Source organism: Rhinolophus ferrumequinum, chromosome 6 (genome assembly GCF_004115265.2).
Source record: "Rhinolophus ferrumequinum isolate MPI-CBG mRhiFer1 chromosome 6, mRhiFer1_v1.p, whole genome shotgun sequence".
Taxonomy (NCBI): domain Eukaryota; kingdom Metazoa; phylum Chordata; class Mammalia; order Chiroptera; family Rhinolophidae; genus Rhinolophus; species Rhinolophus ferrumequinum.
In genome coordinates, this window is record NC_046289.1 from 42,260,313 (window position 1) to 42,283,091 (window position 22,779).

General features: G+C 48.4%; 1 protein-coding gene across 1 annotated transcript in view; it reads right to left on the bottom strand.

The window, feature by feature from the left end:
- Window positions 1–18,368, bottom strand: part of PAQR5 (progestin and adipoQ receptor family member 5) — a 63,101-nt gene extending 44,733 nt beyond the window's left edge. Inside the window, exon 1 of the mRNA XM_033109480.1 lies at window positions 18,243–18,368. Coding sequence (XP_032965371.1) covers window positions 18,243–18,255 — 13 coding nt within the window. The 5' untranslated portion in view covers window positions 18,256–18,368. The remainder of the gene's footprint in view (window positions 1–18,242) is intronic.
- Window positions 18,369–22,779: the final 4,411 nt, after the last annotated feature.

The window sequence follows — 22,779 nt, forward strand, 5'->3', positions numbered from 1 at the left end:
CATGAATGTTACCGACGGCATTTCAGGTGAGACGTCAGACATTTGCCCCAAAGAAGCAAGGTTAACAGAGGGTGTTCAGGTTCCATGAGAAGCCAGTGGCGAGATGACTAGAGAAGGAACCACCTCATCTTTCTGCCCATACTTGTCAGCCGGTCATAGGCTGGGCAGGTGGCACAGGCGGCTGAATGCTGACAGGTCTTGATAAGGCCCCAGCTTCCTGAGGGTGGCAGAAGGCTACTGGCTACTGAGCAGCTTCTGGTGAGGCTCGGGGTCTGAGCTGGCAGAGAACAGAGTTCTGCTCCTCTCCCTCCTCTGGAGCTCCTGTCTAGATCTCCTTCACATTAAGCAGAAAACAGCACAGAGCCCAGGTGGCAACTGAGGCTGAGTTTCCATCTCATCACTGTACCAGAAAGTCCCTCCGAGACGATCACCAAGGGATCCACCGTAGAGGGTTGACCTTGTACTTGGTAGGGGAGGTACAGTCTAGGAGCAGCCCCCAAGCCACCTTTAGACTCCTGTTTTACCTTAAAATACACGTGACTATTAACATCTGTGAATCAAAGGATACTGTCAAGAGAGTGAAAGGCAGCCCACAGCATGGAAGAAAATATTGCAAATATTTTCTCGACTATATAAAGAACTACAACTCAACAACAAAACCAAACAACCCAATTCAAAATTGGGCAAAGGACTCGAACAGACATTTCTCCAAAGAAAACATACAAATGGCCAATAAGCACATGAAAAGGTGCTCAGCATCACTAGTCATTAAAGAAATGCAAGTCACAAACACAGTGAGATGCCACTTCATGCCCACTAGGATGGGTATTAGTGCATTGCTGGTAGGCCTGTAAAACGGTGTGACCGCTGTGGGAGACAGTAAGGTGGTTCCTCAAAAAGTGAAACATAGAATTACCATATGGTCTAACAATTCCACTTCTGGATATACCCACCAAATTGGGACAAAACTGATACTTGTACCACGATGTTCAGAGCAGCATTACTCACAATAGCCAAAAGGGGAAACAACTCAAATGCCAATCAGCAGATGAGTGGATAAACAAAACGTGGTCTATGCATACACTGGGATATTATTCACCCTTAAAAAAGAAGTTCTGATACATGTTGCAAACATTATGCTAAGTTCAATAAGCCAGGCACAACAGGAAAAATATTGTACGGTTCCACTTATAGGAAAATGCATAGAGACAGAAAGTGGAACCGAGGTTACCTGGGGCTGGAAGGTGTGGGGAGTGGGGAGTAATTGTTTCAATGGGTACAGAATTTCTGTTTGAATGATAAGGAAAAGTTTTGGAAATGGATCGTGATGATGGGTGCACAACATTATGAATGTACCAGATCCTACCGAATTGTAGACTTAAAAATGGTTAAAACGGGAAATTTTATGTTATGTGTATTTACTACAATTAGAAAGTATCTTTAAAAAAGTATCTGACTTTTGTGGTCTGCTCCATAACTTAGCTATTTTGTATTAATATAAAACTTTATTTTTTCCAAATCTTCCAGGAAAACACACACACACACACACACACACACACACACACACACACACACAGACACACACACTTAGTCCATTCAGCCTGCTATAACAAAATATCACAGACTGGGCAGCTTATAAACAACAAACATTTATTTCTCATGATTGGAGGCTGGGAAGTCCAAGATCAGGGTGCCAGCATGGCTGGGCTCTGGGGAGGCCTCTTCCGGGTGGCACACTGCTGACTTCTTGCCGTCCTCACGGGGTGGAGGGGCTAGGGAGTTCTCTCGGGCCTCTTTGATAAAGGCACTTTCCCATTCATGAGGGTTCCCCTCCTAAATGCCCCACCTCCTAATCCCATCACACTGAGCATTAGGATTTCCACATGTGAATTTGGGGGATGCAAACATTCAGACTATAACACGCATATACACGCATACATACAGTATACAGAAATCGTGTACAAGTTATTGCTGCAAAACCCCTCTTGTGAGAAGCACAGACTAGTTCAACCCACCCTCTTCTTCTGTAGGTGAGAACCCCAGGTAAGAGATGACTCATCTGAGGTCACTCGGTGGGGGTCTGGCTGAAGGTCAGGATTAAACGAGGTCTGTAAGGAACGGTGGGAACATGTGCACAGATGTGTAACAGGACTTGAAAGACCAGCAGCCCCCCTTGCCAGGGCCGGTTCCTAAATCCACCACAGGGAGAGAAGAACCAAAGCCCAGGAGAGTGAGCTGAGGTGGCTACGGTCACTCCATGACCGGATGACTTGCGTCTGAACTCCAGCCTGGCGGCGCAGCCGGAGTCAAATGCCCACCTCAGCAAAATTACAAACAACTTCCAAATAGCTCACTATTAATTAAAACCGCAATTATTGTGCCTGTTAATGCAGTGTTTTCAAACTACAGGTCACAACCTGTCAGTAGATCATAAAATCGATTTAGTGGGTCATGACTAGCATTTAAAAATAGAACAGTATGGAAAATAATAGAACAAAATATCTGTGTATTGCATAAAGATAAGTATTGCTCTGTGATATTGCTATTTTTTATGTATGTTAAGATATATATATATATATATATATATATATTTGTTTGTTATGTTATATATGAAAATATGTATGTACTGGGATATGACATAAAAGGTATTTCTTACTGAAAATCAGTTAAAAAGTTTGAAAAGGGGGCCGGCCCGGTGGCTCAGGCGGTTAGAGCTCCATGCTCCTAACTCCGAAGGCTGCCGGTTTGATTCCCACATGGGCCAGTGGACTCTCAACCACAAGGTTGCCAGTTCAATTCCTCGACCCCCTCAAGGGATGGTGGGCTCCGCCCCCTGCAACTAAGATTGAACACAGCACCTTGAGCTGAGCTGCCTCCCGGATGAGTTGGTTGGAGCACGGGCTCTCAACCACAAGGTTGCCAGTTCAACTCCTGCAAGGGATGGTGGGCTGTGCCCCCTGCAACTAGCAACGGCAACTGGACCTGAAGCTGAGCTGCGCCCGACACAACTAAGACTGAAAGGACAACAACTTGAAGCTGAACGGCACCTTCCACAACTAAGATTGAAAGGACAACAACTTGACTTGGAAAAAACAGGCCTGGAAGCACACACTGTTCCCCTATAAAGTCCTGTTCCCCTTCCCCAATAAAATCTTTAAAAAAAAAAAAAAAGTTTGAAAAGGTGGACTAATGTTAAAGATCACCTGTACTGATTTTTGGGGAGCTATGGCTTTTTTTTTCATCTAGAGTCACATACACCCTGATTTGTCTATGGAGTTTGGGGGACCAAGTCTTCCAGGTATCTAGACAGAAGAGTGGCGGGGCAAGAAGATTCTTCTAATATTCCTTGGTGTTGTTGTACCAGCACCCTGACCACCTGAGCTTGGAGAATGTTCTAAGGTGGGACCCCAGCTCGTCAGGAACCTTCTGATGAAGTGTAACAGGAGCGAGGTACGTGGGGTTTGGGACTTAAGGTAATCAGGTCAGGTCTCCTCTCCTGCCGTCTCCTAGATATGGCCTCGGCTGGGCTGAGTAATTCTCTCTGATTAATTGTTGTCATCTGTGAAATTAGTATCTATCTGGCCAGAGCTGTGGGGAGCTAAGATGAGATAATGGATGTGAACATACTTCTTACTTCAAATTCTAAATAAAAACCAGTAGTGTTACTACCCCTACTAGCAGTAGTGCTGCGACTATTATTATAAATAACAACACACTCAGGAATGTGGACCATCAGCTAAAACAACTCCTAGGATGGGGGTTTGTGACCTGAGGCACATGGAAATTTAACCTGAGGTTAATAAAATTATAGGTAAAATGGCGTGTTTGTGTGTAGGGGTGCATGTGTGTACATGAACATAACACGTATGTATGTGCGCCTAGGGACAGGGGCCATAGCTTTCAGCGGAGTTTCAGTGAGCTAGGAAAGTTTAGAACCACCAGCCCCATGCAGTGCCTGGTGATCGGAAGTAAAGCCACACCCCAGATAACTTGGAGCCCAGACAAAATCCCCCTTGTAGGCCAGTTGTTGTTAGGCTTAGTGGTGGGAAACATTGGACCCTCTGGGTTGTGTCTACCAGTCTGTGAACGAGGGCAGTGTTCCTTTGCAGAAACCTGTTCTTGCCCCTGCAGCCCTACCCTGGAAGCTGGCTCCCCTGCATGGAAGAGGCCTACCCTCAGCAGGTGTGCTCTAGAGAGAATCGAACCTGCAGGCTGCACGGGCCTTGCCTCTGACACTGGAATGTCCTCACCCACAGCGACCATACCAGCCTCGCCCCACCCCACAGGGGCAAGGGAGGATGAAAATAAAGTTGTATGGAAGCCTGTGGGTGGGGGTACAGTCAGATTTGGGGGGAAGCAAGGGAGGGTTACAGCTTGACAGAAGAGAGGTGACATTTGTGTGGAGGGTAAGACAGCAGAAAGAATCTGTCAGTTTGGAGAGGGCACAGCTGGCAGAAGGAACAGCTTGCACAAAGGCACAGAGGCATGTTACGGAAACAGTAAGTCACCCCTTTGGGCTCCTGTAGCAGAGTGGAAGGTATTAGGTCCTCTGGCTAATTGGGGGCAGAGTTGGGGAGCGTGTGCTTGTGGTGGTGGGAGGGAACCCAGGGTCCAGGCTTGCCACAGGGCGGGGCTGGGAGGCGGGGGTCAGCCCCACCAGGGAGGAGCTTTTTACTTATTTTCCATCTCAAATGTTTTCCCATGCTTGCTTCATCGCCCACTTTCCTACAGGAAGCTGTCGCCCAGGCTGGAGGGAAGAGAAAGGTGGCGCATAGGGACATTTTATCAGGGTGGCTCCTTCCCTTTGCCCTGGAGACCTCCACTGGCTCCAAAGCTTTGTCCTCCACTCTCCCCGCTCTAAAACTGTACTTGCTGGGACGCCTGCTCACTCCTCTCTGCAGCCACTGAAACTTGAGATTTGCCCAGGTCTCTGGTCCTTGCCACAAATTCTCTCCTGGTTGTCAGCTGCACCCAGCAGCCGTGCAGGCATTTACTCAATACACAGTGAATCCTCACACAGTGAATCCTAGGCACTAGGGAGACCTAGACTTCTAGATTTGTCTGAGTGTCTCCAGGAGCTCATGTCTGGTAGAGAGATGAGATCAGAAACTGTCCATGTGCAGGCACCAGAAACTCCAAGGAGCACAGAGAGGTGAGGAGCACCAAGTGCAGTACAGACACAAAAAGGAGACGCAGCGTGGGATGAAAGACTGTGCAAAGCACAGAGTTTGGGCTTCTAAAGTGTTTTAAAAATAATAGGATGATACTGTCATGGTGGCTACATGACCTTGTTATGCTTTTGTCAAAGCCCATCCAATGTGCAACACAAAGGGTGAACCCTAATGTAAATTATGGACATTGGCTAACGATAGTGGATCAGCATTGGTTCATCAATAGTAACACAATGTACCGCACTAATGCAAGATTATTAATAATAAGGAAACTTTGGGGATGGGGGAAGGGGACATATGGGAGCTCTCTGTACCTGCTGCAAAATTTTTCTATAAACCTAAAACTGCTCTAAAAAATAAAGTCTATTAAGAAAAAAAAATCTAGGCCATCATGAAAAAAATCAAGGGACCTCACATAAGAACCTGGATTTCAGATTTGTCCTGTTTCTCTTGACAAATCTGAAGACCTACAGCCCTGGGCTGAATTCGCACATGGCGACAAGTGGCTGCTCCTTGCCTTTGAGCAGCCTCCACACTCCTGCCAGGCTCAGCTGGGAGCTCTGCATTTGGGACCCCAGTGGTAAAGGAGAGAGCTGGGGTCTCTGAGGGCCATCTCCCAGGGGCGGGGAAATGATAACCCCCATGAAGGAAGGGAGGAAGACCGGGGCAGTTTTCAGACAAGTTGAATTTGATTTGCACAGATTTTCATTTTAAAAAAATGTGACCACATCTTGGAGGTGAAGTAGAGGCTACAGATCGATTAGGAGTCAGACAGAGGTGACTTTCCGAGCACTGAGTGTTCCCTCAGGGAGAGGAGCAAGACAGAGGACCCAAAGGATGAGAAAGATTCTGGTTCCTGGGACAGATAGGGCAAAACTGACAAAGGTGAGGCGGGGGAAGAGGAGTGATATAAAGGATCCACCCAGTACCTCAGTTTCCCTAGTAGGGAAAGAATAGGAATTGTGGTGAGAGGCAGGGAAGCAGGGAGTGGCTGCTGGTGGGCAGCGCGCTCATGCAATCTGCTTGGGTTGAAGCAGTCCCTGTGCTCTCCAGGCACTGGGGATGCGAGCAGGCAGGGAGTGTGGACAGCAACATGCTCTATCGTTTAGTCATTCACAGCACACCTTCCTGAATACCTACTATGTGTCCATGGCTATGGCAGGATTTGGGGGTGGAGAAGCGGATAGGGAGTCCCATCCCTTAAGAGAGCACCCTCCTCCAGGGTAGGAGATTGGCACTAATAATGGATGACAAGCACATCTGGTTAGTAGTTAGAACCAGATGCTTCTAGGGGAACACTGAGGCAGGACATCACACTAAGGAGTCAAGAAAGACTTCTTGAAGAAATGAAACTTGAGCTGAGTCTGGAAGAATACACAGAAGCACAGCAGCCGGAGGAGAGAGGGTATTCTAAGAGGAGGGTGCAGCAGGAGCCAAGGCATGGGGTAGGAAGAATACACAATCTGGGGGGCTGTCTGTAGTTTATTTAGCACGGAGGTGATGGAGGGTGTAGGTTGGCAGGTGGCTAGGGTGGTCCTGGAGAAGAGCCCAGGTGAAGACTCGGTATGCACCCCATTTGAATGTAGTGGGAATTAATGCACTGGGGGCTGGGGAATCCAGACTGAAGGTCTCAGGGATAGTGATGGGACAGAGGGTGGTGACCCTACCTTGAATAAGGAGAATTCTGAGGAGTGGATGCTGTTCAATTTCAAATCCTGGCTCCATCATTTACTGTGTGCCTCTGGCAAATTACCTGTCTCTTAAACTTGAATGTTCTTATCAGTTAAATGAGGATAATGAAAGTATCGATGGCTCTTGTAAGGATGAAAAACCATGGGATCTATCAGATAACAAGCACTCAATAAATGGTGGCTATTATCACCATTGCACCCCAAACCATCTGCATTCTATATTAATGGTCCCTCATGCTCCTTCTGCCCTTGGTTTATAATTCTGCATGAAAACAGACTGTTTCCCTTTGGCTCTGACCCACCTCCCTGGCTGGAGCTGTGACTAATGGGCGCTCCACGTGCTGCAGAGAGGAGTTGCCATAGCGACCTTCCAACTTGGCTTTTGGACTCAGTGAGTGACCTGAACTTTTCTTTGTTCCAGCTATCCCAGCTATTCCAGATATTTACTGCTAGGCGATTTTTGCTCATCTGAAAAAGACTGCACAATATTCTTGAGCACGTTGTAGAGAAAAATTGGGAACAATCCAAATTTCTGGCAATAGAGAGCTGGCTGGGTAAGTTATGGTACATCCATGCAAAATTGTACTGTGTGGTTATTAAAAATGTTACAGATCTGTGGTTACTGACAGGAAATGGTGTCATGACATGTTGTTAAATGAAACAAGCAGGTGATGGAATAGCATAAGTCTTGTAACACCATCTATATAAAAACGTGTTACATTTAACAGCTTGCATTTATGGACAGAAAAGTGTTTGGAAGGATGTTCCCCAAAGTTGTGTGCAATGGTTTTCTCGAGATGGTAGTGGTTCGCTCTAGGGATTTGCTTTACTTTCTTCTTTCTACTTTTCTATAACACTAGAGTTTTTCCACAATGAGCACGTGTTGTTCTTGTTATTATTTAGCAAAGCAACAATACCATTAAAAGGAAATGAATGAATGCGTCCCTCAACCCTTGGCTAATCTTAAAGAAATTCGCTATGTGGGCCAAACAAGGGCAAATTCATACTGCAAATATTTGCAAAGCCATTGCAAACAGTGGCATTTCCTTACACACCTACCCGAAAATCTTACATCTGAGCCTCCCTCCATGTGTCCCTGTCCTGCCTGCTGGCCCAGGGGCAACACTGGCCTTGCCGTCCTCCATTCAGTGTAAGTGGGGTCCAGGTCCTCAAGTCAAATAGCTTATGTATTTTGGAAAAGCCACCACCTTTCCCAAGCCAAAGGCCTAAGTAAGAGGGCTCTCTCTGTCATGACCACGGTGAAGGTGGAGATGGGCAATAGATGTCAACAGATATATTTTGAGCACTTTCTGTGTGCCAGGCACCATGCTAACCCTGGAGAAATACGGAAATGGAGGCAGACAGAGGCCTGCCTTCACAGGACTCGTGGTCTAGTAGATGTAGGGCTCCAGGAAGAGCTTGGAAATCCCAACAACTCAGAGTTCCTGCAAGGTTCTGCTCTGCTGAGTCATGGTCTATACTTTACGTTCCTACTACAAAATCGTGGGGTTCCCTCCAGAAGGTCCTAGAAGACCCCACTCCTTAGCATATCCTCAAGGTCCCCACAGCCCACCCGACCCCCGCCTCACCTCCCCGCCTCCCCCACCGCCATATGCCCTGTGCACCTCTCCTGTCCTCGAACACCTCCGGGGTTTTCACACCTTCATGCGTTTGCACTTGCTGTTTATTTGGATGAGACACCTCTTCTACCACTTCCTCTTCTTGACAAAATTCTACCCATTCTTCAAGTCAAAACTCAAGTATTACTTGAAAGGGTCTATAGCATCCCACCTGAGAACTTCACTGTGAAATACCAGTGCCCTGGCTTCCCTCAGGTCAAGACTGGCAGAGGCTGTCTGGTTTGCTGCTGTGGGCACGGTGTTACTGTTGAATGAATGCATGTCTGCTGAACAACTGAATGACTTCTGCTGCCTGTTGCACTCTGAATGCTAGAGGCAGGGTCTGGTCCATTTCTCTAGAACCTTCCACACAGTGGTTGCCATGCTGTATTCATGAATCCTGCATTTCAGTGCCAAAATCATGTATTCTGCTTGATCCTAAATGTTCATTTCAGAATTTTTAAGATCTGAAATCTCAAACCAACTATAAAAACCAACTATGAGACAATTGGGGAAATCTGAACACTGGATATTTTAAGATAATGAGAAATGACCAGTTCTTAAGGTACAATAGTACTATGGTTATGTTTTTAAAGTGCCTTTTCATTTTCAGAGGTGCGAACTGAAGTAATTACAGATGAAATGATAGGAGGTCTTAGACCTGCTTCAATAGAATCCGGTTGGGAGTAAGGGTGGTGGTGGTGGGTAAGGATACAGATGAAAGAAAATTGGCCATAAATTGATGATTGTTGAAGCCAGGCATGGAATTTCATTATAGTAATCTCTCCATTTTTGGATATGATTGGAAAAAGAGACAATCACAATTGTCAAAAGAAACAACCGACACTGAAATGTGAAATATGCCTTGAGTTCTTCTTAGGCGTTGCATGGCAGTAGACAAAGCAAAAGTCTGTTGCATGAATTACTCTAGTCACAGACTTTCCTAACATATGGAAAATCAACATGACAGTTTTGAAACTGATACAGGAAACATTGCATCAGAATCTCCATCTGAACAAGATAAAACTAAAGAACTCAAGGACAAACCAGAAATGCTTTAGAAACAAAAGCTATGACTCCTGATAAATAAAAGACTCCAGTTCCAAAAAAAAAAAAAAAGCCAAAAGTCCTTGTCAGCAGAAAATATTTGACGATATCTCACAAATATATCTTCTCACCGTTCCACAGCTAGGCTAGAGTCAGGAAAAGCTTTTTCCAGAAAATTTATAGGAAAAAACATACTTATGACATAATGATACTGCCAACATCCTTTGAATTTAAGATTCTGCTTTAAAAGGGATCAAATAATATTTCACCTTCAATTTTTCATGATTAGATTTATGTTTTGGAAGTGTGTAGATTTAATGTTTTGAATATTTCATTTTTGTTTATCTGCTAATATAGACCAGAATTAGCATCTATTTTTATATATTTATATTTACTTGATAGTCTACACGGTTATACATTTTTGTACTTAAAATGATTAAATATTTGGTTTCAAATTTTTATTAAATACTTGATTTAAATTTTTAAATACCTTTTTATAAAATACAAAGATTTACTCTGGTACCTTGTGATATGCAGAGTAAAACGGCCCTGGTTATTTTACTCCAACAGAACTATTTCTACACATTGTCAGCACTGGACAGGTGGGTGCTGGGCATCTAGCCCAGGGTTCTCAACTCATGCAGCTCAGTATCACCCGGGAGTTTAAAAGATACTGATTCCCCAGGCCGACTACCTCCCCAAAGGCCAGGGAGGGAGGAGGAGCCCAGGGGACGGTAAATCACAGCCAGAGTTGACAATGCTGGGCGCCTAGGCCACGGTAAGAGCAGAGCCCGCCCAGAGGTGCTCTGCCACTGAGCCCTGACGTGGGGGCCTGTGCTATGGCTGGCTGGCCCCCAGGGTGGCTGCAGGTCCCTCCCCTCGGGCTGGGCAGAATGGGAGTCCAGGGATAGGTACCGAAGGAGGTGAGTTATAGATTCAATTCCACATCTCCTCCGTGACCACGTGCTCCCTGCTCAGGCCCTTGATCGGTATAAGAAACCATGGCCTCCCCGAAGGAGAAGCCTTGATTTCTGAGGAGACAGATACACTTAGCAATAAAATCGTGAACGAACAAGAGGAGGGAAGGAGACAGACTTCTCTGGGAGGCCACCTGCCTCCTGGACAACCCCACTTGGTGCCTCACCAAGTGGGGGGGTACCTCACATGCTGCACACCCCCAGCTGAATCCTTATCTGATCCCTGAATCACGCCTTTGCACACGCTGCTCCCTCTGCTTCCAGATGCTCTGACCCTCATTCCTTGTATGCCTGGAAAATTCCACCTCATCCTGCAGGGTCCCACCTCATCAGACTCCAGTGCCCCTCGCCTTCCATCTGCCCTCGGGTGACTGGGGCCTCCTGTGCCACCCCAAAGGAGCATGCCTATCCCCCTCCTGAACTGCAGGCTGGCACCTTGCTTACTGCGGGGTCCCAGACCAAGCACAGCACCCGACGCCGACGTGCTGGGGAGGCTCAGAAATCCTGCCCAATGATCCTAGAGAAGTTCAGAGAAGGGCCCCGGGGCAAAGATGTTGGAGCAGTTAGAGAAGACCCCTGGAGGAGGCCGCACTTGAGGTGCGTCACAAAAGGTGAGGAGGACTTGCTTTGGCAGAGGGAATGGTGTCCCCAGGGAGAGGAACGTTAGTGCAAAAGCCCAGAGCAGGGAAGTGGGCTGGCAGAGGGTGAGCAGGGAGGCGTGCTGGTGCTGAGTTCAGAGAGACAAGAGATGGGAGGACAGCATGGCAAGGGGGTCACAGGGAGCAGGCCCAGAAAGGCACCCCCAGATGTACCCCTCCTCCAGGCCAGGGGGTTCAGAGCAACCTGCCTCCTCAGAGAAGCCACATTCCTGAGAAGCTTTCCTTGGCAATCATTAACCCTGAGCTTCGTCCACCAGGACTGGGGGGCTTGTTAACTGATCGAACTGCTGGGTGAGCCATTTCACATAATTATTACCCAAGAACACACCCCACAGGTGAGGGGGAAGCGGTCAGGGCAGCCATAGCCCCAGGACAGTGTGAGAAAGAAGGTCACGTGGACTGGGCACGGGACCAGCATGTGCCCAAATCTCAGCAGAGACTGGAGGACACTAGGGGTCGGAGAAGGACACAGGGCCCAGGTGGGAAAGGATGAGACTTGCAAATGGCCCCACATCCCCTGAGTAGCTCCGACAGGCGGGACCTCCATAAATGCAATTATTCCTGTTAGTGATGTGTGACTCTGGGCCTTGGAGTCAGAGAGACCTGGCTTTAAGTCCTGAAGTCTCTTCAGGCCTAACTTTCCTCCGCTGTAAAATGGGGACGATGGTGTTGATTTGAAATCCCATTTGTTGAGCACTTAGTCTATTCCAAGCCCCATACGGGCATTTTACACTCCACTGAATTTTCACAAGCTGCTTCTGGGTGGGCATGTTTATAATCACCAGCGTGACTACCTCTCTGGTCTGTTTCAAGCATTAACAAGAGCCTGTGTGTGAGGGCTGGGGGCACAGCAGGTGTCCAGCGGGTCACCTGCCTTTATTATGATGTTGCTAAGACGGGGGACCCTCCTTTTGGGGCTTGCCACAGGCTACAAGGTAGACGACAAACTGACTGTGCTGCTTCCTCGCTAGGATGGTATTTTTCCTGCTAACCTAATGTCACAAGCAACACATTTCACATCTGAACTCAGTGGTGGGTTAAGAGCCCCAGTGGCTGAAACGTGACACAAAGTCATTATTAAGCACAGGCTTTTGAAAAGGGCGAAGGCAAATGCATTATTCAAAAACCCACGAAGAATGGGAACAATGGGTCCTTCCGAATCAGTCCCCAGGAACGTGCGGCCAGAGCTCAGGAGGGAGGACGTGGTAACCCCTGCCTTCCCTGAGCCTCAGCCACCAGCCCGCCCCTCAGCCTCCAGGCTGGCCTGGCGCCCCTGCTCTGAGGTCCGCCCAGAACCCAAGAGTGCCCCCAGAGGCAGCAGCGTGGGAGCAGCTGTCCTAGGCATCCCTACCTGCCCCTCAAAGCCCCAACAGCCGCTGGTTATTGTGGAAAATGATTCATGCTGCCCAGGGAAGGAAAGTCAGGCTTCCATAGGAAAAGAGAAGGAAAAACTCATTTTCATGCTTAAAACGCCTCTGTCAAACACATGTCCGCGCAGTGTCCCACAGAGCACTGTGAAGTAGAAGTACTATGGAGGTGGAAGCACTCTTGGATACACGTCTCTATTTCTCGGCCCAGGAATGTCAGACTGGGTTTGGCAAATGTGTAAGGAAGTGGAAAGCGGTGACCTTAGCAGTATAAATCCGGGGTCACCCCCAAACTCTGAGGCTGGAAATTTCACCATTATAGATTCATTTCTTTGGGCCTTCAAGGAAGGGCCTCAGGAACATACTGACACTTTGGTGAGGAGGGAGGTGTCATGGTGATTAGCTGAAATTACCAGAGGAAATTTTTTCCCCTCTCCCTTTTCATACAGAGACCAAGATCCTTCTCCCTGAGCAAAGTGAATTCATTTCCACAACAACTGGCGGCAGTTGGCACTTCACGGGGTAAATCAGAGCAGGAGGGGTGGCGCAGAGGGGCAGGAACCCAGCTGTGTTAGGGCCCATCATAAACCGTTTGTGGGAGGAGAGCACTGGGCAAGGAGTCCAAAGACCTGGTTCAGGTCTTACTGAGCTGTCCCTGGGAGGCCCAAGTGACAGCGCAAACTGCATGACCTTCCCATGCCTCAGTTTCCCCATCCCAGCATCAGAAAACGGAGATGGCAATGCCTGCCCGGCACCCCCCAGGTGCTCAGCGAGCAATGCTGAAGGCACGACCGGGCACAACCAGAAGCGTGACACCCTCTGGCTCACCCGGAGCAGGACTCATTTAACCTCCCAGAGCCGGGGTCAGCCTCCATCCTCCTCACACCAGTACAGCACTGGAACTAAAACTGGGAGTCTAGACAAAGCCATCTTTAATGGAACGAAGCCCACTTTATCAGGAGAGTCGCTTTCTCTTTGAAAGTCAAAGCTGAGGCGTTGAGACAGTGAGGCAGGCGCACAGCACCCAGGCAAGGGGCAGAGGCCCCGCCGGAGGCTTTGCCCCTCCCCAGCCCCGGCCAGTGAGGGCTCGACCACTGGAACTGACTTCCTCAGACTCCTCTTCTGCTCTTTTCAGGCTCTCAAGGAAATCTTGAGGATGACAAGCAAAGGCTTGATCATGGGAAGGAAACTAAAAGGCAACTAAATGACAAAAGCGATGCTTCCAGAACAGAAGCCAGGTGTGAAACCCACCCCAGACACGTTGGGAGGCTTGCTCAGGATCACAGGGTAAGCCCTGAAGCCTCCAGTCTTGAAAAGCCACATTCCATTAGCTGGACATCTGTGGGGCTTAAAGGAACCGTCCCTGGGAGGATGGTGAAAATGGAACCAAACCAGACTAGGAAGGAAGGAGGAGGGAGGAGGGCAGGAGACCAAGCCACTTTCCTTTCTTCCCACCTCATATCCTCAGTCTAGTGGTTAAGCCATATGTTTCATCCTCCTTCACACAATTCCTTTTTTTTTTTTTTTTTATCACTTACAATTTGTTTAAATCATCAGTCAGGTTCCAGAGAGGATGTGTACCAAAAACATTCAAGAAATAAACTACCTACCTACGTCCCATATTTCAGAAATGGACGCTGTCCCCTCTTGGTGGCCTTCCTGTACCTGCTGTTCCCACCGCCACCTTTCATCAGAAGGACTTCCTGAGAGAAGCATTACTGAGCCCTGATCTGGAGAAACACTTGTTTCCTGCCCTGGGGGCAACAGAAGGAGCCTTCAGGAGGCAACAAACCCGCATTGGAAGTTTTCAAAGCCTCACAGTCCCTCAGAGAAATGCAAGGTCACTGAGTCCAACCTCTCCCATCTAGCTCACGGGTCCCGCAGGGCTCTCCTAGCCAGCATAGAGGCTTCATCAGACAACAGCTACCCCACTGTGACAGATCTCGCAGGGACCCACCGTCTCCTGTCCCTTCCCATCCTAGCAGCTAATCTGTTGCCCCAGGGTGACCATCACCATCCTCCTGCCACCTGGAGGCCTGATCCTCAACCTCCCCAAGGGACACCTGGCCAGTGGAATGCCAGAAACAAGGGCATTCGTTTCCCCTTCCTTCCTCTTAGCCCCCCTTTCCAGACCCACTGTCTGCTCGAGCTCTTCCTCTTTGAAGAAGTCTTCCTGCCAACCACAGCCCAGCTGGCTTTCCTTTATTCTCTGGCCTGGCAACTGGGGCTGTAGAGCATATTGGAGAATCACTACATGGTGTCTTTCCTGTCACAAACCTGTGAGACCCATTGCACCCAGCCCAGTTCAGAGTTCAAAGAATAGGTAAGCACTGGCTAAATGTGAGATTATTTCCCCCAAAATTCCACTCTCAAGAGGTAAATAACTCTCCAAGCAACAATAAAGGAGAAATCACAAGATGGCATGAGTCAGCGCCAATCGTGTGCATACATTTATGAACTCCTGGTGGATTTATTGGCTTATAGCCCACAGGCCTGGGATCTAGGCCAACGTTATTAGAACAGGCAAATTCTCACCCACCCCCCACCAAGATTCTGTGTGAGCTGCGGCAGCGTGGACCAGAGCCCCCAGCTCCGATACAGCCATGCCTCTGCCAACCATTCCATCACTATTGCTCTCTTCTCCACGTCTTGAAGACTTTTTGGTCTTCAGGAATTCTTTTCTCAATTCAAAGGCCACTGGGAGGTCAGGGCAAGTCAACAGTTATGGGCCTCTGACCCCGGGGCAGGGAGGCTTTGGGAGAAAGGAGGGGGTTTGGATGAGGAGGTAGGAGGCACCAAGATGGCAGAGACAAGAGGGGCATGGCCTCTGCTGTGTAACAGGCAGACGTAAGGGCAGAAGTGGGGGCCAGGGCCAGGGGTTGGTGGTAGCAAGTTGAGGGAGCAAAGGCAGGTAGTTGAGTTCATCCAGGGATGGGCTTATTTATGTTCAAGCGAAATCAAGTGTGTGTGTGTGTATGGGGGGGAGGGGGGGTGGGAGTGGCGGGAAGGGAGTTTATTGTCTTAGCCAGAGTTGAGTGGGACCTCACGCAGTGTCGGACCACTGGTCTTTCATCAAAAGCAGCTTCACTTCCCCACCCTGAACCCCCAGAGGGAGTTAACACAAAGCAAATTATTCCTGGGAATTAAAAAACTGTTTCGAAAAGCATCCACTGGACCCAGGCTTCATCTTGGACTATCCCCCCCTCCTTCCTCATACACGGTCAGATTCACCTTCTCATTGTATATATTGCTCCAGTCTCTCAGTTCTGTCCACTGCCTCCCCTCACACACACACACACACACACACACACACACACACACACTGAGCCTCCCCGTGTGTGCTCCTGTGTTCCCACCATGAGGCCTCGCTTCATCTCCAGCCCACTTCCTCCAGGAAGTCTGCCCTGAGAGCTTGCTTACTCAACCACTCACACTGTGATAGTACTGCAGCCTTGTTGGGACCTGTGGTTTACTGACCCTCATACTCTGTCCCTGTCCAAGGGTCCTTGATGTCTCAATTGTACCTGTAGGATTTTAATTCACGGAGGTGACTGAATGGCTCCTGGAGAGGTCAATGCCATTGAAAGAAGAACTTCTTAGTTACATTTTCCAAGAGAAGGGGTACATGAAACCACAAGGGGAACACTAGGTCAAGAGGCAGGAGCGAGGGGAAGGCCTCGGCCAGAGCCTTTATTGGGGTTTCCATGAGAAAGGCAGGGCAAGGCAGGTAAAAAGCTTAGGGTTGGCTCGTTTGAATAATTCCAGTGGGCTTTGGAGCATAGGGGCTTCCCTTGTTGTCTGGTACCTACGCTAATTTAGGGCAGGAGAAATATTGACTTGGTATGTGAGAATGAGATAAGGAGGTGCTTCGGGGTGTCGACTCTGGATAGCAGGGGAGACGTAAACAACTTTGGCCGTTAGTTTGGCCCTCAGTGATTAATGGGTGCCAAACAGACATATAAAAAGGAAGCAAACAAAGAGCACACATCCACTCACTTCCCCTCACCTAGCTCAGCTCCCAGGGTTCATGAATCCACTCTCTTGCTAACATAGTAATTCTCCTGCCCCCTCAAACTTTCTGATACCTCCGTAATACAACCCCATCCCCGGATGAACTCAACTATCTGCCTTCACTCCCTCGACTGGTGGCCACTCAACCCTGGCACCAGCACCTTGCTCCCTCACCCCTACCTGTGACAAGAGCAGAGGTGTCTCCCAGCCTTCCCAATCTGGAATGCATCCCAATGCCTCCTCGGTGACCTCTGTGCCAGGGACCACCCCTCGCTAGGGAATCTCTCCCATCAGCATTCATAATTCCTAAAAAATAGTAGCAACAGCAAAAATCTCCTTGATCAACTGGGGAAAAAACAGTTATAATTTATATTCTAAACAAAAGACGAGTTTTCCAAATACATAAAGATCACCTCCCATGTCATAAGAAAAAGGCCAACAACCTGATAGAAAATGGGCAAAACATAGGCATAGATAGTTCATAGAAAAGGAAATAGACATGGCTCGTATGTCTGCGAAAACATGTTCAACTTGATTCCCAGCAAGAAAAATGCAACTTAAAACTACATGGAGAAACTATTTTTGTCTTTCAGTATGGCAAGTATCAGTAAGTCTGGTAATTCTGTCTGTTGTCGGAGGGTGTGGAAAAACGAGCATCCCCATACATTGCTGGTAGGAGTATACACTCTTGTCAATTCTGTGGACAGCGATCTGCTGCTGTCTTTCAAAACACAAACTCACATACCTTCTACCCATCAACTCTACTTCTGGGGCCTTATCCCATATGCACCTGCCTACATTGCAAAATAACTAAAGCACAAGGTGATTCAATGGGACATTGTTTGCAATGTCCAAAACATAGAAGATTAGCTAAATTATATGGCATCTATGTAGTAGTGGAATATTATAAAGCTGTAAACAAGAATGAAGACTATGTACCAATCTGGAAGCATCTCGCAATAGCTAACTGGGAAAAGAATGAGTCAGGGGCAGAAGACTGCATGCAGTGTGCTACCACTTGGGGGAAAAGACGCTACATATGTGTTAACTGATTCATGCACTTGGCGTCTCTGGAAGAATTTGTAAGAAATTGGGGAAGTTGCCTCGGAGGAGGGGAGGAAATTGGGACGCCAAGAAAGATGGGGGTGAAGACTTTTGGTGAAATCTTCAGTTTCTGAATTCTGAACTATGTGTACATTTTTTTCTAAGGGGGGAAAATGTGTGTATGTGGGAGGGGGCAAAACACACAAGGTTAAATAAACAAACAAAACAAAACCCTTCCTAATCCACTTCCCTTTCGGCATCTACACTTTCTCTCCTCACCTCTGCTGACACATTTTTGGAAAAGCTGTATGCTGCTGTCTCCCTTCCCTCCTGCCCATTTCTCAGCTACCTCACTCTGACCTCCCCCAGGGCGTTTATGGGTCTCGAAGCCCAGTGGCTGCTTCCCGTCCTCATCTTACTTGCTCTGGCTCCACAGACTTCCCAGCAGGCCAGGCCCCTCCCTGAACACAGGTCCAGGGCGCCACACAACCCACGGTTCCTCGGCTCCCTCTCTGGGAACTCCTACAGTCTCTGCAGGCTCCTCCTCACTCTCCGAAAGCTGGCGCTGCTAGAGCTCACTTCTAGGCCTCCTCTTTGCTCTGCTCTTCTTGGCCCACACGCGCTCCCTGGCTCATTCACCTCAGGGCTTCACTCACCTTCTATATGCATGTAACTCCCAAATCCATAGCTCCAGGCAGACCTAGCTTTTGAGCTCAGCACCCCACCTGGGTGTCTCCCAGGGATCTCCAACCCAACAAGCTGAAAATGTAACTCAGCAGCGTCCAGTGAGTTTCGTGCCCCACCTCCAGGGAGTGTCCCTAGTCCATCCCCTCCCCCACCGCTCACTGACTGGGCGGCTCTTCATTGGCTCCACCAGCCTCCTGTTGGTCTCTTTTTTATGCTCTTTCCTCTCTTAGGGCCTTTGCACACACCTGTGCCCTGAACACTCTCCTCCACTCTCCAGACCTGCTTTATCTTGATTCATTCTTATCTGTCCTCTAGAATTCAGATTAACATCATTTCCTCAAGAAGCTTTCCTGACCGCCTAGACCAATGGATCTCAGTTGAGGGTGACTGTGCCCCCAGGGGACATTTGGCAATAGCTGGAGGCATTTTTGGTTGTCACAATCGGGGTGGGGGTGTGTGTGGCATAGGGGCAGTAGCCAGGGATGTTGCTAAACATCCTACAATGCACAGGACAGACCCTCGGCAAAGAATTATGTGGCTCAAAATGTCCATAGTGCAGAGGTGAGAAACCCCGCCTTAGACTAAATCACGTCCCCACAACACACTTTTATAACATGTGCCATATCTGTTGCATATCACTTCTCACAATCGTGATTAAATATTGAACCGTACAAAGGTATTAGCCAAGTTCCATTTTCTAAGCTCCATGAAGTGTATAAATGAATTAAAATCACTGGCTTATGTTTATCTCCACCCCCAGTGGCCAGCCTCAAACACAGAGCTTTGAGCTTGGCAGTGGACGTGTGTGGATGTGAAATGCTCAGGGCCGGGACTGACCTGCACGGAGCAGAGGCTACCCTGTGTCTTGGCCTCCGACTACACTCTAGTGGTAGAGTACACTACACGAGGTCCTATGTGCCATACAACAGCAGTCCTTCCCTTGCCCTTGCCCCTGCCCCGCTCCCGTCCCCAATTGCAGCACCTACCTCTGCACGGCTCTGGACACCCCTCAAGCCCTTGTCTCCACCCAGGTGGTTCCAGGGGACACTCCAAGCCAAGTAGTCCCAAGCTTATCGCCTCGTCATCTTGTCAAACCGGCTGCTCCTGTAAGCTTACCCACCATTCACCAAGTTGCCAAACCAGAAAGCTGGGCACCCCCGTGCAGTACATGCACCCTTGAGACCTGCTCCCTCCACCCTCTCCAATGATGTAGCTTTAGTGTTACCCAGTTTTCTTCCACTTGGTTCTTGCCTTAACCTTCTCTCTCTCCCAGTCTATCTGTGACATCACTCCCAGCTATGTCCTTCTAAGGTGACAATTGGCCTGTATCACTTCCTGATTAGAAACCCCTTCAATGCTTCTCACGGCCTCCAGTGTGGAGGCCAAGTTCCCTAGCCTGGCCCAAGGCCCTTCACTCTACCCCTCCAGGGTCTGTCTCATCACCAGTCACACCTGCTTCAGTCCCACGCACAAACGCCACTGTGCCATTAGTTTCATGCCACATTTTAGGCTCTCTGTTTCCTTCCTCTCCCTTAATCTCCCCTCTCCTTTCTCTTCCCTTCCTCTTCCTCTACTTTGATGCCTGGAGATTTCATGTTCATCCTTAAAATCCAGTTCAAACACTTCTTCCTCAAAAGTATGGCGGTTCCTCAAAAAAATTAAACATAAATTACCGTAGGATCTAGAGTTTCTACTTCTGCGTATATGCCTAAAAGAAGTAAAAGCAGGGACTCAAACAGATATCTGTACACCCATGTTCATGGCAGCACTACTCACAACAGCCAAAAGGTGGCAGCAACCCAAGTGTCCGTGGACCAAAGAATGGATAAAGTCTGGTCTACCAATAGAAGGGAATATTATTCAGCCTTCAAAAGGAAAAACGTTCTGAAGCACACTACAACACAGATGAAACATTAAAATATTATGCTAAGTGAAAGAAGTCAGACACAAAAGGTCCCATGCTGTATGAGGCTACTTACATGAGGTACCTTAAACAGTCAAATTCATGGAGACAGAAAGAAGCATGGTGGTTACAGGGGCTGTGGGCAGAGGGGAATGAGGAGTTAGTGTCTAATGGGTACAGAGTTTCAGTTTTGTAGAGTGAAGAGTTCCAAGGTTAGATGGTGGTGATGGTTGTACAACAATGTAAATAGACTTAATGACACTGAAATACATACTTTAAAATCATAAAAACAGTAAATTTTATGTATATTTTACCACAATAAAAAAGGCGAAAAGAAAACCCAAACCCACCTCTTCTTGTTGAAACCCTCTGTACACTACCACCACCTCCCCAAACCCCATCCACGCACCCCCAATTCCCTACAACACGCCCTGGGTGAGGCGGACCAGACCTTCTGCTGCGTAGACGTGCACACAGTCAGAGCACACTGCAATTACAGACTGATATCTTGTCCTCCCAGACTGAAGGCTTCTGTACGCAGGGACTAAGTCTAACTCATTGCTCCTTCCCCAGCGTCTAGCCTGCAGTTTAGAGCAATCTACAGTCCTTTAATGAGGATTGTGAGACTAAATAACCCAAACCAATTATTTTGGGTTAGTACTACCCCAAATCTCGTAGCCTGTTGTCCCCAGAACAGTGATTTCCTTCCAAGATTCATCGATAAACCCTTCTCACCTCTGGAGAAGATAAATCTTCACCCTTCCATTAAGCAACAAGGTCAGAAGGGACTTCCGTGGACAAAGATAATAAATAGCAAACTGAGAGGAATAAACAAAATAAAACTAGGGCTGGTCGGGGGCAGGCATGCGTAGCCCTTGTGTCTGATACCATCATGCTCTGAGCTCTCCCTCCTCTGTGCAGGAGGTGGGCTGATCTACTTCCTGTGTCCTCTCCCAGGGCAGCAAGAGAGGGGACCATGGAGAAGCTAAGTCCTTAGAGTACATAGAGATGATTAGTCACTGGCTGGAAGGCTGTTGACCTTAGTGCGTGGGCTGACCACAGGCCTGCCTCCCCTGCCCCCCACCTTTTTATGTAACTCAAGGTCCGGAAGGCAAAAAGAACTTGGCCTTGGCTCTCAGCAAGGGGCCCAGCAGACTGGGAGCCTTCCCTTTTCTCATAGCTCACATCGTACCCTATAACCCCTTGGAGCCCCCACCCATGGACTCCTGGTTCACACACAGTCCACATTTACAAAATAGGGGCTGGAAAGAGAAAACTTTCTCCTAGGTTCTGAGGGTAATCCTTGGGCAGGTCTTCAGAGATAATATAACCCACTCGTTCTCAACCAGAGACAGTTTTGTCCCAGGGGCCACTTGGCAATGTCTGGAGACAATTTTGGTTGTAAAGACGGAAGTGAGATGTGGTGCTGACATCTGGTGGGTGGAGGCCAGGGATGCCACCGAATACCCTACAGTGCACAGCACGGCCACGCAACAAAGTATCTAGTCCAGTATATCAAGAGTCCCTGATCTAAGCTGAGCTGTCTCTTCTACAGATGAGGAAACTGAGACCCAGAAAGGGACAGGGCCAAAGTCAACTGTGAGTTAGTGTCAGAATTAGAATCCAGGGCTCCCCACCAGCACACCAGGCACACCAGCCTTCAGTGCCCTAGAGTGCTGTGACCAACTCAAAGACCAGTGACAAGCTAGTAGATTGGCTGACTCTGGGACCATGGGATCTAGAAGCCCGTGATGCCTGGGCTCTGTGCCCCTGGCAGGCTCCAAATGAACCCCAGCAAGGTCAGCCTGGCCACGGTCTTAAAGGGCTATGGTGTCCAGGCAAAATGCCTGTTTGAATTTTAGGCGAAATTTGCCATTTAAGTCCCCACAGAGCTTGCTAGGGGTGGCCCCGGCCTGGTGAAAAGCCAGAAGTGAGCACAATTCTCCAAGATAAACCCTGGCTTAGAGAACAGGTGGGAATTACACTTTGGACCACTGCCTTGGGAGACACTGTCTTTTTTCCTAGATGCCAAAAACGACTGTATTCCTTGTGCCTACTGGCTCCTCACTGCCATCCTGCATAGTTTCAAATTAACCTCTAGGTACCTTGTCATTCTCCAGCAGGAGCCAACACCGTGTCTCCAACCACGGGCCAGACACAGGGTGCAGGAGGAGGCATCAGAGCTGACTGTGCAACCCCATTATTAATGAAGGGCTGACTCACATCATGTCAGAGCAGGAGTACTTTTCCATCCACTGTTGCTGAAAGCCACCAAACTTGTCGTGATGGTGGCGATAAAGAGGCCAGGGGACAGAAATGCTTGAGTTATGCCTCAGGTCAAAGCCTCATTCTCTTTAGAGGAAGGGAGACCATAGGGAGTGGTTGGGGAACCAGGACTGGGGGGGGAACCTACAGTGGCTTCAGACACAGGAGGGGTCACCATTATGAATTCATTTCTTCAGGCAAAGCATTATCATTGTTCGCTCTACCTGCCCTGTCCCAGTTCCTCTCCAATTTTTCCAACAAGCTGGTAAACTCCTACACATCCTGTAAGGCCCAACTTCTGGCCTCCAGGCTCTCTGTCCCACCTGTGTGGCCAACTT